The sequence below is a fragment of the Pholcus phalangioides genome, unplaced genomic scaffold, assembly GCF_987345545.1.
Source record: "Pholcus phalangioides strain wild (caught in Gottingen) unplaced genomic scaffold, Ppha-v1.0 ptg000003l_1, whole genome shotgun sequence".
Taxonomy (NCBI): domain Eukaryota; kingdom Metazoa; phylum Arthropoda; class Arachnida; order Araneae; family Pholcidae; genus Pholcus; species Pholcus phalangioides.
In genome coordinates this window covers 23392824-23407584 of record NW_028301596.1, presented here as the reverse complement: position 1 = coordinate 23407584, position 14761 = coordinate 23392824, and the positions used below count along the sequence as shown (strand labels likewise).

Genomic DNA, 14761 nt, shown 5'->3' with positions numbered 1-14761 from the left:
GAATGGAAACAATAGCCAGTCATGGCAAAATGATACCTTAATTATAGCATTTCATGATTTGATAATTCATGGGAACATCACAAAAAACAAATATATTGAACAAATAACTACAACTTACTTAAGAAATGTTAAATATGTTGTCCACCGCGTGTTCTGGCTATGAGGTTGAAAGCACAAAAATTCTTGTTCAACAACAGAATTGGAGTATGCCCCATAGTCATAATGTGGATGTGCTTGCAATTCAGCTTTATTAAACCAAATCCCCCCCCCCCCCCGTTAATATTCCTGAGGAACTTCTAACATATAGGGAATGTGCTGGAGATTGCAATTCACCAAAGTTTGCAATCTAACCACTGTTTATAACATTTTGAGGTACCCCCACAGCCAGAAGTTGCAAGGGTTAAGGTGCATCCTTTCAAAATGGGTCTTCAGCAGCTGCTTTGCTGGTATTGCAATGTGCATCTTGATAGAAGTTCTATCCACACACTGATGCTGTGGAAGTGTCGAAATGATGTGGTTACACAAAATAGATTATACTGTTGGCCAAGTACAGCATCATTTACTTGCACATTTTGCACTTTTTTCTTTTGTGAAAGAAACGTCCATTGCTTCAGGAGTATCCATGCAAATTTTCAAGTCATTCTGATCAGTACTTATTGTATAGTTTTGGAATCAAAACTTAAATTATAATCACCCTGTATATAGCTGATTATTTTTCTTAAATCTGTTACTACTATACAGTAGAACCTTGATTAACTGGGCTTAACAGTGTGTGTGTGAAAGTATAAAAAAACAACAACTATTGAATATTAAGACTGGGAGATATACAGTAAGAGATGTGCTACTTCTTATAGGAAAGAAAATGAAAATGTATGTGAGGTAATGTAACAACTAGTACACTAGTCTTTGTCCTTTAAGGACAGCTGGTGTGTTTATTGGATTATAGGACCACCTGCCCCTAACATGATGGTGTCACTACTGTAGCTGCTTCTTTGTCAAGGGAAAAAGAAACCCTGTGAGATAATACACCACTACATTTAGATGTGTGATGAATTTGCTAAAGATAGAGCATCAGAATGTAGCCAAAGGTTAGAAAATGTTGTAAGAATGAGAAGTTTTGGCTTTTATATATTACCTTAAGTAACTAAGATACTTTAAGTGAAAAATATATATATATTCTGGCCTCTTTTATGAGACTTTTTGAAAAAAACCACTTATAAAATCTTATGTCATTTAAAGATATACCATCAGAATGTACCCCAAGGATATAAAATGTGGTAAAAATGAAGCATTTTGGCTAATAATGAACCAATATGATATTTTTCAAGGAAAAAAATTATATTTAGGCAACTTTTATTTGAGTTTTTGAAAAAAACCAAAGTGGTTTTTTTAAATTTTTAATTACTGGATTTTGCCAGTTGTTAAGCTCAGGAACTTGCAGGCAAAGTCGTCCCAAACATTCAATAAAATCACTGAAACCATGAGTGGCTTTGTGAGAGACCAATTCCGCCATCGAAAAATGACAGTGTGAACAAGATCATTGAAAAAATCCTAAAAATTATTCCGGGAGACACCACATCTTACAAATCGGTTGACACTGTCACAGACACAGAGCAGCCAGTTCTGTATTCTGCAGAATTTTTCAACTCTTTGGATATTCCGGGTGTGCCACCACACAACTTGATGCCCCCCCGCCCCCTCAAAGTTGGAGCACCTATAATGCTTTTAAGAAATTTGGGGACACCGAGACTCTGCGTGAAAAAATTGCACAATTACATCATCGAAGCACCGATTCTAACTGGATGTGCCAAAGGAGAAGACGTCTTCATTCCACGTATGGGGTCATTCAAGTATTATGTCAGCATCGGGGGGGGGGGAGGGGGTTTTGGATTTGCTGACTTTTGATGACGATGGGAGGGGGGGGAAAGAAGGGTTTGAAGGTTGCTTACGTCATCAACCACCCCTTTTTGAAGATATGAAATATTCTAAGCTGCTGACAGGGGGAAGGGAGGGTCAGTGGTTTGCTGACTTTTGCTGGCAAGAGGAGGGAGGGGGGTCAAAAATTTCTGATAATCTGCTTACGTAATACTTAAATGGCCCCTATCCCAATTGTCACTGAAGAAATGCCATTCACTTTAAAGCGATTACAGTTCTCGATTCATTTAACTTTTACCATGACAATCAACAAAGCGCAAGGCCAGTCGTTAGCAGTGGCAGGTATCAACAAACTACTTGAGCCCTGCTGTATTTCTCATGGACAGCTTTTCGCCGCCTGTTCGCGTGTTGATAATCCCAAAAATTTGTACATCTACACATTAGATGGAAAAAGAAAAAATATTGTGTATCTACAAAAGCAATTGCCTCAAGTTTTTAATTAAAATATTTAAAAATAAAAGTAATTTTTTCTTACTTGACGCAGAAATTTTTTTGATTAAGAAATAATTAATAAGTTATACGTATATAAATTTATTACGGGACGGGCGCCGCCGCCGCCGGGTATCAGCTAGTTCTTTAATAAAATGAAAGCAAACAGTGTTCCATTAAACAAACTTTCTCCTTTTTGACTTTCTTGCAGATCCTCCATCAATTCTGTCCCTCTTTAACATCCAACAATAGTCTGCTACCATATTTTCATTCCATATTCCCTGGTACCTACTCTCCATCTCTTTAATATGCTGGTGAAAGCATTCACCGTGCTCTTCACTGTAATGTTCCAGATTTTCCAGGAAGTACTCAATATGGGAGTTTAGAGAGTGCACTTTAATACTCATGTTACAACTCAGACTTCTTGAACTTCTCCAACATTGTTTCAACAATGTTCCTGTAATTTGGGTCTTTGTTATTCCCTAGAAAGTTTTCGGAAACAGATGAGATGGCGGTCCATGCATCTTTTACTCCCTCATTCATCATTTTTTCAAAGTCTTTGTTCATCAGTTTTTGATTTGAGGACCAACAAAATTCCAGGTTTCAATTTTTCGTGTGTGATGGAGAGAAATTTCACAGAAATGTACTTGAAGCAGGGCCCATCTTGAGGTAGAATTCTTACAAACTGCTTCATCAAGCCCAATTTGATGTGTAATGGTAGGAGCAAGATCTTTTGGGAGTCTACGAGCGGTTTGTGCAGGATATTTTTAGTCCCAGGAACAAAATTTCTCTGCTCTGGCCAAACTCTCACAATCCAATGCTTTTGCTTTGCCTGATTGTTCCATTCACATAGAAAGCAAGCCATTTTTGTGTACCCAGCTTGTTGTCCTAATAGTATTCCTATAACTTCGAAGTCACCACAGATGAGCCATTTGTGTAACGCATACTGAATATTTCTTAGCAGTTCCTTCATGTTCTCGAATGTCTCTTTCATTTGAACTAAATGGTCCACTGGAATGGACCCATACACATTCCCATTATGCAGTAACACGCCTGTGAGACTCCTCTTGGAGGAGTCAATAAAAGTCTCCACTCAGTAGGATCATGTTCAATACCATAGAAGTGCATCAACTTATTAATGTTATTGCAGTAAACCAATGAATCTCTCTGAGAATAAAGGAAGTATTCAAGGAAAGGAAGAAGATTCTTGCTTTTAAGCCGGGAGCCAAGTAGTTATTCAGATTCATTAGGCAAGTTCAGATCACGTACTAGATCGTTAAGTTCACTCTGGGAGAACCATTGTGAATTAAAGTCATCTTCAGGCTCATAGACATCATCACTATCATCTGCGGAGATTGCAGCACGTTCACATTCAGCATCGTCTGTCATATTCTGTAAAGCATCTGGAGGAACAGGGCCAAGCAGTTCTTGTCCATGTGGAACTGGCCTAATGGCTGAAGGAATGCTTGGATATACAATTTTGTTTTTATTTTTTGCATTGCACCCCTGTACATTAATTAAGCAGATGTAACAGTCATTAAAGTGGTCTTTAGGCTTCCTCCACACCATAGGAATTGCAAACGGCATGCACGTTTGCTTTCCTTTTGTCCATAACCTTAACCTTTCAACACAATAGCGGCAAACTTTCTTTGGTGCCCATGCTTTATCCTGATCACCTAGTTTCATTTTAAAATAAGCATAGTAAGCTTTCTTCACAAAGTCTGTTATATCCGCGTTCTTTGCTTAAGCACTACAAAATTTCTGCAAATGTAACAGAAAACATTAGGATTGTTCACACACTTGTGTGTAGACATTGTAAAACAATGAGATAAAAACTGAGAACAACTTGTGGAAATGCAAACAGAAAGAGGAATAAACTGGAAATACGAGCATCTGACAGCTTCAATGTTATTTTTTATACTCTTGCCAATTAATTCTCGCCAATCAGACTGTGTTCTAAAAGTGGTTAGATAAGTTGACATTATCTAAAAGTACACTTATGTTATGTGTGACAAACACATACTGCTCTCAGCAATGAATCTTCAAAATCAACTCTGGTCAATTGCGAACAAACTGTACGTGATAGAAGAAAACTAGGAACAGTTCTGCAATCAGCGTAAAAAAGTGAGCTAAGAACAGTTATTAGTTTTCAATCATCTGATATCAAGCAGACTAGTGTTATACTTCTGCTGGCAACCCATTTAGTTCAGGAACATCAAAATCTTGCGCTCCCCTCTATGCTTAGGGGGGAATATTTATCCTGCACACTATTTCTTTGTCTAGTATCAGATTTCATCCTTATTAAATTATCTCCAGTGTTTGCCTGATATTTCTATCACATTCACTTAAGTACTTCATTCACCAATTTTTGTAACCATTCTTGGATGATATTTACCCCCAGAAACTATAATAATATATAGACTCTTACTTTTTTTATCTTCCTCTCTCATCACAGGAATGACATTGGCTTCTAAAGAGAGTCTTTTTCCAACCAACTGTTATCTGATCACCACTTACTAACTTACTCTTGAAATTATTGCATACTTACTCTTGAAAATTGGAACCAGATCTAATTGTCATGAGGTTCCCCTCAGCTAAAATTGACACCTCAGAGAAATGTCCAGATGGGCCCATGCAGTAAACCAAGTTCTACAGAATAAGGACATGATTTTTATGGATCATTAGTGGATCAACTGTGTAGTTTGATCCATAAAAGTAAAAGAAATAATACCAAGTGTAAATTAAAAACTCGAGAATGTATCTAAAAGAAAAAATATTAAATAACGGTGATTCATCAGAAATAAGGTACTTATTGGTAAGGTTGCAACCAGATACTTGGTTAGCAGGGCAACTGCACATTTAGGCGCCCTCTTCATGATGCTGAAGGAGAGGTTAAAGAGCTAAACCTGCACCTCCCTTTTGTCCTGTGCCTGGGGCACCAGATTCACCTGCTCTCTCCCTCCCCTCAGTTTCAACCCTGCCTATCGGCACAAAGAAACTAAGTTAATTGAAGCACTTACTTCAAAAACTCCATAACTGACAAAAAATTTGAAATTGAGTCAATACTGGTTTCTTGCAGTTGATTGATAGGCACTTTGTTTGGTGCAAAAACCAACTGCAAAAAAAAATTTTTATGCCCCAATTTTGCACTTTCCTGAAATATATATATATTTGTTTAGTGCAGGAACCCCATAAGTGACATCACTTATGGGATTTCTGCACTAAAAATTTGTAAGAGGTAGCAGCATTGACATCATTGGCGGTTTTTATCAGATGGTAAAAGATTGAACAGATTTGATTTTGTGTTTTGAAAGTTTGTTTTGAGGGGTTCTGGTGATAATTTTCTGGTCTCTGTTTACAAAGTTTGAGAAAAGCATCTAGTGAATTGCAATCAGACGGGAAAGCTCTGTAGAAAAGGAGAAAAGTTGCCATTAATCCAGACGCGTACAAACATAATATAATACAGTCGGATCACGTTATAACAAATACCGTTATAGCAAAAATCTTGTTGTAACAAAAACTTTTCCAATCCTTCAAATCAATTTACATAGCAACAATGTATTGTGCAATTCCGGTATAACGAAATGAAAAATCCGTTATAACGAACTCGAAAACAAGTTTTCGAAAAACAAAGGAATCAATCTCCATCTAATCTTTCAACGCTTTGAAAAATCAGACGAAATTGAAATTGTAAATTAAAACAGTAATTATAGGATCTCTTAGGAAAAAGATCTAACTTTTGAATTTACAAGATGTGGATGCAGCTGTCTTTACCTGGTTTCAGGACATTTTGTTCCCGAAATGTGCCAGTTACCAGTCCACTCATAGGAGAAAAGGTTTTGGAATTTTCACGTACTTTTGGATGTGAAAACTTTCAAACAAGTGTCGGCTGGCTGAATCATTTCAAAGAACGTTATGGTGTGGTAGCAAAATAGATTTGCGGGAAAGCAAATTCAGTTGATATGGAAAATGTGAATGAATGGAAAGCTGGTGTAATAGAGAAAGTGATAAAGTCATATGATCCTTCCGATGTATTCAATGCAGACAAAGCCGGAATCTTTTTCCAACTGTTACCTGACTTTGACATTTAAAAAAGACAAGTGCATTGGTGACAAGAACTCCAAGCGACCTTTAACTGCTTTCTTTTGCTGCAACATGAATGGAACCAAAAAAAAAAAGTTATGGTGATTGGAAAATTTGTGAATCCATGGTGCCTGAAGAACATGAAATCACTGCCTTGTAATTACAAATCAAGTCGAAGAGCTTGGATGACTACAAGAATTTTTAATGAGGGGCTAGTAAAGTTTTATGGAAAAATGAAGCGACAAAATAGAAAGAGATCCTGCTTCTTATCACCAATTGAACGACACACATTGAATTTTCAAAATTAGAGTGCATTCACATCGGATACATGCCTCCTAACTGCACGTCTGTTTTGCAACCATTTGCCTGATGCATAATTAAGGTGGTGAAAATAAAATACCATACGTAACGCTGAGATGTGTTCATCAGCTTGATAATAAAGAAATCGTAGTGAGGTCTGACGTCAAGCAAGCTATGGATATGGTAGCTGGAATCTAGAAGGATATCGCTCAAAAAGTAATTTGTAATGGGTACAAGAAAGCAAATTTAATCGCAGCAGAATTCTGTGACACACTGAATAAAGCTGATGAAAGTGCATCCACCAATTTGCAGCCTTTGTGGGAACACATTGTAAAAGAAACGTCTGTTCTGAATGGACGCTGGATGATTTCTTTTCTCTGACGATGACGCCTTACCTTCGAAACCGTTAACAGACAACAATATCATTCGTATGATACAAGAAAACAATGAACAATCGCTTGCGGACAGCAGTGACGTTGATCAGCTTTCACTAGAGTATGCTTTGGTATCTACAGCATTTGAAGTCTTAGCTAGTTTGGAACTCTAAAATAATATTTATCAGATCAAGAGAACCTTCCGGACCATTGTAGGACTTATTGCACCACTTAAGGATATTTCTGAGCACTCAGATTGAGTGCTCAGAAATATCCAGATCATATATTCAACCTCATGCTACGACGTCGATAGCCATCGCTAAGAAGCGGGAGAGTTCCAATTTCCTGCCCACTATAATAATAATGCATTGCTATGGCGTAGATAACCATTGCTAAGAAGCGGGCGAATTCCAATTTCCTGTCCAATATAATAATAATAATAATAGAAAAGGGAAAGGGGCCTTTAGCCATTTAAATGTACAAAACATGCTCTTTTGCCTCCATCATCATCGTGTCGAATATCCCCAATGTCCGTTGGTAGTTACATTCGTATTTTTTTACCTTTTTCTTAACTTGCACTAATCAATCTACTTTGAATTTTTTGAAAACTTCCAAAGTAAAGTTTTGAGGGGCACCAACCCCCCTTTTTCCAATTGGTAGTCCGGTTTCAAAGAAAGATCCTTCTATTGAGTGATGAGGATTACGTAGGTACAACTTAGTATTAAAATTAACATCATTGGTCAGGTTCACCCTCTACGATCTTTCGAAGCATATGGGAGGAAGACTTTTTTCTGTGGGGGGGGGGGGGGGTGTTTGAACAAAAAAAAAGAAGGAAAAGAAAAGTAGAAAGGAAGCAAAGAAAGTCAGAAAAGGCACATATTCCTATGGAAGGGATGCGTAAATAGATGAAATAAAGTCAAAAAGTCAATTGCCTGCAGGTGGCAATACAATGGTCAAGAGATAGGTTTCCAGTATTATAGGGGGAAGAGAGAGAAAAGAAGAATACGGAGTGGCTGTTACGCAATCTTTGAAGGGGTCCTTTAAGTAAGTGGCCATAAAATTAAGGAGCGTTGATGATGGAGGCAAAAGAGCATGTTTTGTACATTTAAATGGCTAAAGGCCCCTTTCCCTTTTCTCTTATTATTATTATTATTATATTGGGCAGGAAATTGGAACTCTCCCGTTTCTTAGCGATGGCTATCGACGCCATAGCACTTAGATACAGTCACAGATCCAGAGCAATGCGTCAGGAGGGGTGGCTAATTGTGGATGATGGTACGATTGCCTTGTATTTTACAGGACAGTTTTACCGTATTATGCAGATTTTGGGAGGGGTGATTACTCCCCACCCCCATTTCTGGATCCACAGCTGGTCTTAGATTCTTCTGAAAAATAAAATTTCATTCAATGTTTTTTTTCATTGATAGAATCAACATTGTGTGAAACATACACATGGGGGGGGGGGGAGCACCAAAATCATTAAAGTGCTTAGGGCCTTCAAACATCTTAATCCTGCCCTGGATCACTGTATAACATTGGATGTAGGAACAGAGTAATATACATTTTTTTTTATTTTGCTTCTATGAGAGTAGCACATAATATGTCAATATTTATTTAAAAATTGCAACAAAGTTAAAAATTGTGCAGTTTATACTCATGACCAGAGCCTGGATGTTGATGACATTTGCATCATTTTTCTGCTTTTTTTTTTCACTGTTACTGCATTTTTTGAGATTTGGGGCATGTTTTGGCATTTTCACGATATTTTTTTACTTTTACATTTTTTGACAATGGAAAAGATTGAAAACATGAAAACTCTGATTGTGTTAAACACTTATAAAAATATGCTTGAATTTCTTGGAAAATAAAATAGAAGATGCTTTTTGACTTCATAGCCATAGGCATGCATACACAGGATTTCCTCAGGGAGGTGGGGTTAATTTTTAATTTTTTCTAGCAAACAACCCTATTCCCTTCCCCCCCCCCCCCAGTACGCCAGTCATGGCCCCCCACATCTAGCAACAGGGCCACCAATCAGATTCTTCATGGGCCTCTAAATAGCGAATTTCTTGTGAAGAAACAAAAAAAAACAAAAAATAAAATAAAACTGGGATTATGCTATAAAATTTTTTATAAAAGATCATTTACAAAACTTGACAAAAAAAAACCATATGCCTATTGGTTGCATTTACTCACATGTAACCAATACGCTTATTGGTTGCATTTTTCAAGTTTTATAAAAAAAATATAGTTTATAAAATTATCTATATTTTATAGTGCAATCCCAGCCCATGAATCATCTCAGGCCCATAAGCCATAGTGAGCCCCCTGTCGGCCCCACCTTTGTGGGGGCCATAACGGCAGTGTTCCCAAACGATTCATATATTATAACTTGTTTATTAGAAAAATTGTTATTTTTTATGAAATCTGAACAAGAGAGAGAAAAAAAAATTATGTATGATTTTGATGCTGTCAAAACTTTTTCTTTCGACATTCAAACATAACCGTTTTTTCAAGAGAACTTTGTTTTATTATTTTGACGGTATTTTCTTCCAATTTTTAGGGCATTTTTTAAAGGTCTTTTTCAAGATTTTATGGGCAAAAACATCTGAGCCTTGCATGAACAAAAAAAAACCAGAGATCATTTTACTTACCTGCCGAATATCATTGCCATGAAAATAAATGTATTCAAACAATATTTTAGAAATTGATGGAATCTTTGCATATTTTGGTATGTTCAATCTGGTGAGATTGATAAAGTATCCATCAGATTGAGGTAATATTGATGCCTAGATGAAGGAAACTATTTTAATAATTAGAAAACAAGAGTATCATCAAAGCAAGAAAAATCATCAAACTATTGATAAAAATACTCAATTGATCAATGATTTATATTTTTGCTATCTTACAATTTAAAAACACTTCCCTTCTTGGAATTTTGTAAATTCTAAAGGTGAAACCATCAACAGGAAACTGAATGAATGAACGCCAGAACTTTGCCACTGGACTTATCCTGTTGCCGAGATCTCTTCCAGCCCAGCTTCGTGACAGAGTCTGGAACACATCAATAGGTAACTGCAAATCAGGGTTGGACTTTGTCATTCAACAGCCTGGTGCAAGAACAGTTTTGCAGCTCTCTTAAATATCACAAGAGAGAGATGCAATATGGGTTAGGCCCAGAGATTAACTAATTTTTGCTCTATACATTTACCAAAATTTGATTTTGGGGGGGGGGACTTTTTGGAATTCAGATCTGCCACCAAAAATCATTTCAGAGGAGGTTCCCGAAAACAGGGTCATCTTAATACACGGGCATACTGCGTAATGCAGGTAGATAGAGTGCTTTACATCAACAAGACATATGCAAAACAAAATAATATCTATCAGGAAATCAGATTTTGAATCAGAGTGACTGGCACTTGAAGTTTGAAAGAGTGATGGGTTCAGAGAGTCTCTTTTCCAGAGGGCTCATGACGCTGTTAAGACTGTGCCCCCCTTCCCCCAGGAAAGGCTGGAAGGGCTCTGAGGGTCTTAGGTATCTTATATTTGTCCAATATTTAAAGTTATATATTTTCTTGAAAATCACTTTAAGGAGCCAGCGAAAAATCTTAGTCTGGGGTCCTGTTAAAAATCAAGGTTCCATTCAAGGATGCAGAGGGCAGCGAATTTGCTACTGCTGCTAATAAATTGACATATTTTTCATTAATAGATCAATACAATTTCAAGTTCTGGCTTTTTAAAGCAGTATTGTAAAACATTATGCATAGTCAATGGAATAAAATCCCGTTTTAAGGCCCTAATATTTTGCAGCCAGGTGTGATTGCACCCTTCTCACCTGCCCTGCACAAGCCCGGCCCTGTTGACAATCGATTGTTTATTGTATTTTTATTACCTTCTTCAATTGTGCATATAGAAAAGTTAAATCTCTGACTATATGCACAGTTAAAGAAGGTAATAAAGATACAAGTTTTTTTTCAGGTTTCATGTCTGTACTTCTTTTTTGAAGAAAACAGTTGATAATTGCGTAAAAATAAAGTGTTTTTGCGATATTAACCTGCTAACAAACTGATTTTTCTCGACCCACAAGATAGCTGTAAAGTGAAGAGAACTAGGAAATGCTCCTTATGCCATCTATATGGCCCCTTTAAGGATATTAACCCTGCAGTGCTCACGTGGCGTCTCAGAGATGCCAGGCACATTTCTTTTATTCACTTTTTTAAATAGATTGACTGGCTGATTTGTACATCCATGTACCTTTCTATTAACTAAACACTAATGTCTATAAATCATCAACATGGTTTCAGTTTGATTTCAGTGCTAGAGGGAAAAGGTTGTTTATGAATGTGCACTTCGGGAGTTGGAGACACCATGCAACCTTATTCGATTCTGACAGTAAGTAATGAAAAATTTATTTCATCTAATATTTTTTATTTTTATTGGCAAAAGCTGTTCTTAATAGTTATTTTCTTAGTTTTAAATCCAACATGACTTCACAGAAAACATTCAATCTGAAAAATGAACGTGACTGGGTAAAAGTATTATGTATGCTAATGGAAGAAGATGAATTTTTCGAGACACTTTCCTCAAAACTGTATAATGTATAAAAAATAATTATTCTATTATAAATAATCTTTTTTTCTATTTCATAGTAAATTTTTTCAACAGTGCAATAATGATTTTTCAACTTGTATTTGCGTATGTTGAATTGAATAAAGTAAAGAATGTGTCATACTGTAAACTGAAGTTTTGTGATTTGTGTTTACAATTAGAAAAAACACAGAAATATATATGTATATAATATATATATATATAAATTACTTATATATATAGAAGTTATACTATCGTTTGAATTTTACTTAGTTAATCTGTTTACAGTTATAAATTTGAACTGAATGGCCTAAATATATGTTTTTAGTATATATTATAGTATATATATATATATAGTATTACCAAGTATATATGAGATGCCGTATGACCATTAACAAAACAATATGCCACACGAGCACTGCAAGGTTAAAGTAGCATTTATGGTAATTATGATTGTTTGTTGATGAGGGAAACAATTTACTACCCCAATCGTTAAGAATCAAAGATTCACATAATACTAGCCAGTAAGAAAAATCCCTTCCTTTAAAGTTGAGGACAGAAAATTTCTATAAGCATACCCCAACTTATAAAAAAAATTCACCTTTTGAACTCAGATTTGGTGCCCCTTCCAGAGCAGCACCGCAAACGGTCTCAGCCTATGAGCTGACCAGTTCTAATGGAATGACCTGCCATGATCATACTATCAAATTGTGTCCCTAGGTAAATGAGTGCGCTAGAAAATGCAAAAGCTTCAATACCTTGTGATTTTTTTGTTCTTACTAATTTGGGAGTACAGTGCAACTTTGGTTAAAGAGCAATCTGCATAACAAGCAAAAATTTTGAACACATTTTGACTCAGTTAACGAGCAAATGGTTTGCATTAAGAGCAAAAATTTTGAGCTTTTTTTGTTTATTTTCACGTTATCACAACTGAGCTGATGGTTTTTGCTTTTGCCCACACACATGTTATGGAATTTTGGGTAATATTCTTCCCTACGGTCTCCGGTAAGCGTGCCTCAGTCGAAAATTTACGGCCGGGATTACACTATAAAGTTTGATAAAACTTCTTTTATAAAACTTGAAAAACTCAACCAATAAGTTTATCTGTTACCTTCGAGCAAATGTAACAATCAGCATATTGGTTGTTTTTCAAGTTTTGTAAAAGATCTTTTATCAAACTTTCATAGTGTAATCCCGGCCTAACACACATATGAGTGTGAATATTTACCATACTAAACTAGATGTAGGATAGCAGCGATACATAGGTGCACTTGAAGTTTTTTTTTTAATTTTGTTTGGAAAAAACTGTGGGCTAATTGCATTATTGAACGTGATTTGGAGAGAGAGTTGGCTCATGAACAAGAGCCACTACTTGTTGAAAAGATTTTGTGCTTAGGGAAGACCATGGACTGGAGGTGTATGAGGATGGCATTCAAGAACTAGTTCCAAAAAAATGTGTAGTTGTTGATGGTAGATGAAGTGATGGACCTCTTTTGCACACACCAGCAAGAGTTCATGGACTGTATCTCATCTGAGGAAGAGAGAAGTAAAGAGAGGGGTCCCTCTCATATAGTGAGATTATGGAGATGTGCAGAATGTGGGCATCTGTGCAAAACTCTTTAGAAAAGAACCACCCAAATAAAGCTGTAGAAATGTGCAATCTCTCCAACTAACACTGCAATTTACCATTTCCCAGAAATCCCAAAAAAGGGGCAGAAGCAAGTGTCATTGGATAAGGCTCTTTTTGAAAGTCACACAAAGAAATTAAGTTAGGAAACAACAGTGAGTCTGTAAATCATCCTAAAAGATAGTTCTTCTCTTTCTCTTGTCATTTAAAGTAAGTTAATTTGTAAACATTATTGTATTGTATGTTTATTTATGACATTATTTATATTATGCATATGTTATTGCATTATGTATAATTATTATTGTGTTTAATCACTGATTGAATGCTGTTTTTATTAGTCATTTTTATGTGAATGAAGAATTGCAGAACAAATTATCATACTTTCCATTATTTCCGATTGGGAAGTTTGATTCGAATAACGAGCATGTTGGTGGAACGTTAACCAAAGTTCCACTGTGTATGAAAAAGGCTACTCTGTCTTACGACAGTTAAAGCAGCAGACAGGTAAGGAGGCCAACTCAATTGCCTGATGAATCTGGTATTTTAAGAAACTCTAGATAAGTCTATTCTGCCAAAAATGTGGCGAAAAAAGAACAAATTTCTCAAGAGAATTTAGATGACAAGTTTTCAGTGTTGCCAAATGAAACTTGGAGCATTAGCCTTTCACATTATGTTGATACGTGTGAAATAAACTGATTATGGCAGCCAGAGAAATTTTTCTTTTTTCTACCATTCATTTAGAAAATTACCCTGTATTTAGAAATCAATTTCAACTGAGCATCAGGAGCAGCATCAAGATATTAAATAATTTACAAATTGAGATATCAATACATCTCATAATATTGGTGATTTTGTTCTCACCGTTCCCATTCGAACATGCCTGCCAGACGACACTGAAACAGGGCGAGATGTTTGGGAACTTCTAGGTCTTACAGCTTGCTCCATAGTTTTTAAGCGAGTGGAAGTTGAAGTTGGACGCCCAGTCATGGCACGGGACGAGTGAGTAGACCTGAAATGTTAAAATACATAGAGTTGAAGGCACACTTTTCTTTCCAATGAAATACTATATTTTGTTATCATAGCACAAAATTAAATTATACTCCATCATTTATTGCCTAATAATCAGTATTAATGACAATATTTTACCTGCTAATAAAGAGAATTAAATAAAATAACTTTCAATGGATGAAGGAGATGAGATGGAGATGGGATAAGAAAAAAATTTATATATACTCACCTTAAATTCTGAGACTTTAGTGATGTTCCCGGACGTGCAATCTGGGCAATTGCATTTTCATCCATCAATAAATCAGCTATGCCTTCTTCTTCCATTTCAAATTCATCATCCAAATATATCCTTAAGCTCAAAGCATGGAGTTTTAAGCACCAAGAGGCCTATGACCAAGGCAAGAGAAACTTTAACACA

The 14761-nt window shown here is 36.1% G+C and overlaps 1 protein-coding gene across 3 annotated transcripts in view; it reads right to left on the bottom strand.

Annotated features, from left to right (window-relative positions):
- Positions 1 to 14761, bottom strand: part of BBS8 (tetratricopeptide repeat protein 8) — a 59888-nt gene that overhangs the window by 42678 nt on the left and 2449 nt on the right. For all 3 annotated transcript variants that reach the window (XM_089246903.1, XM_089246920.1, XM_089246912.1), the window contains 3 exons: positions 14573 to 14730; positions 14197 to 14344; positions 9776 to 9910 (listed from right to left, as the gene is read on the bottom strand). In XM_089246903.1, the coding sequence (XP_089103029.1) occupies positions 9776 to 9910; positions 14197 to 14344; positions 14573 to 14730 (441 nt within the window). The remainder of the gene's footprint in view (positions 1 to 9775; positions 9911 to 14196; positions 14345 to 14572; positions 14731 to 14761) is intronic.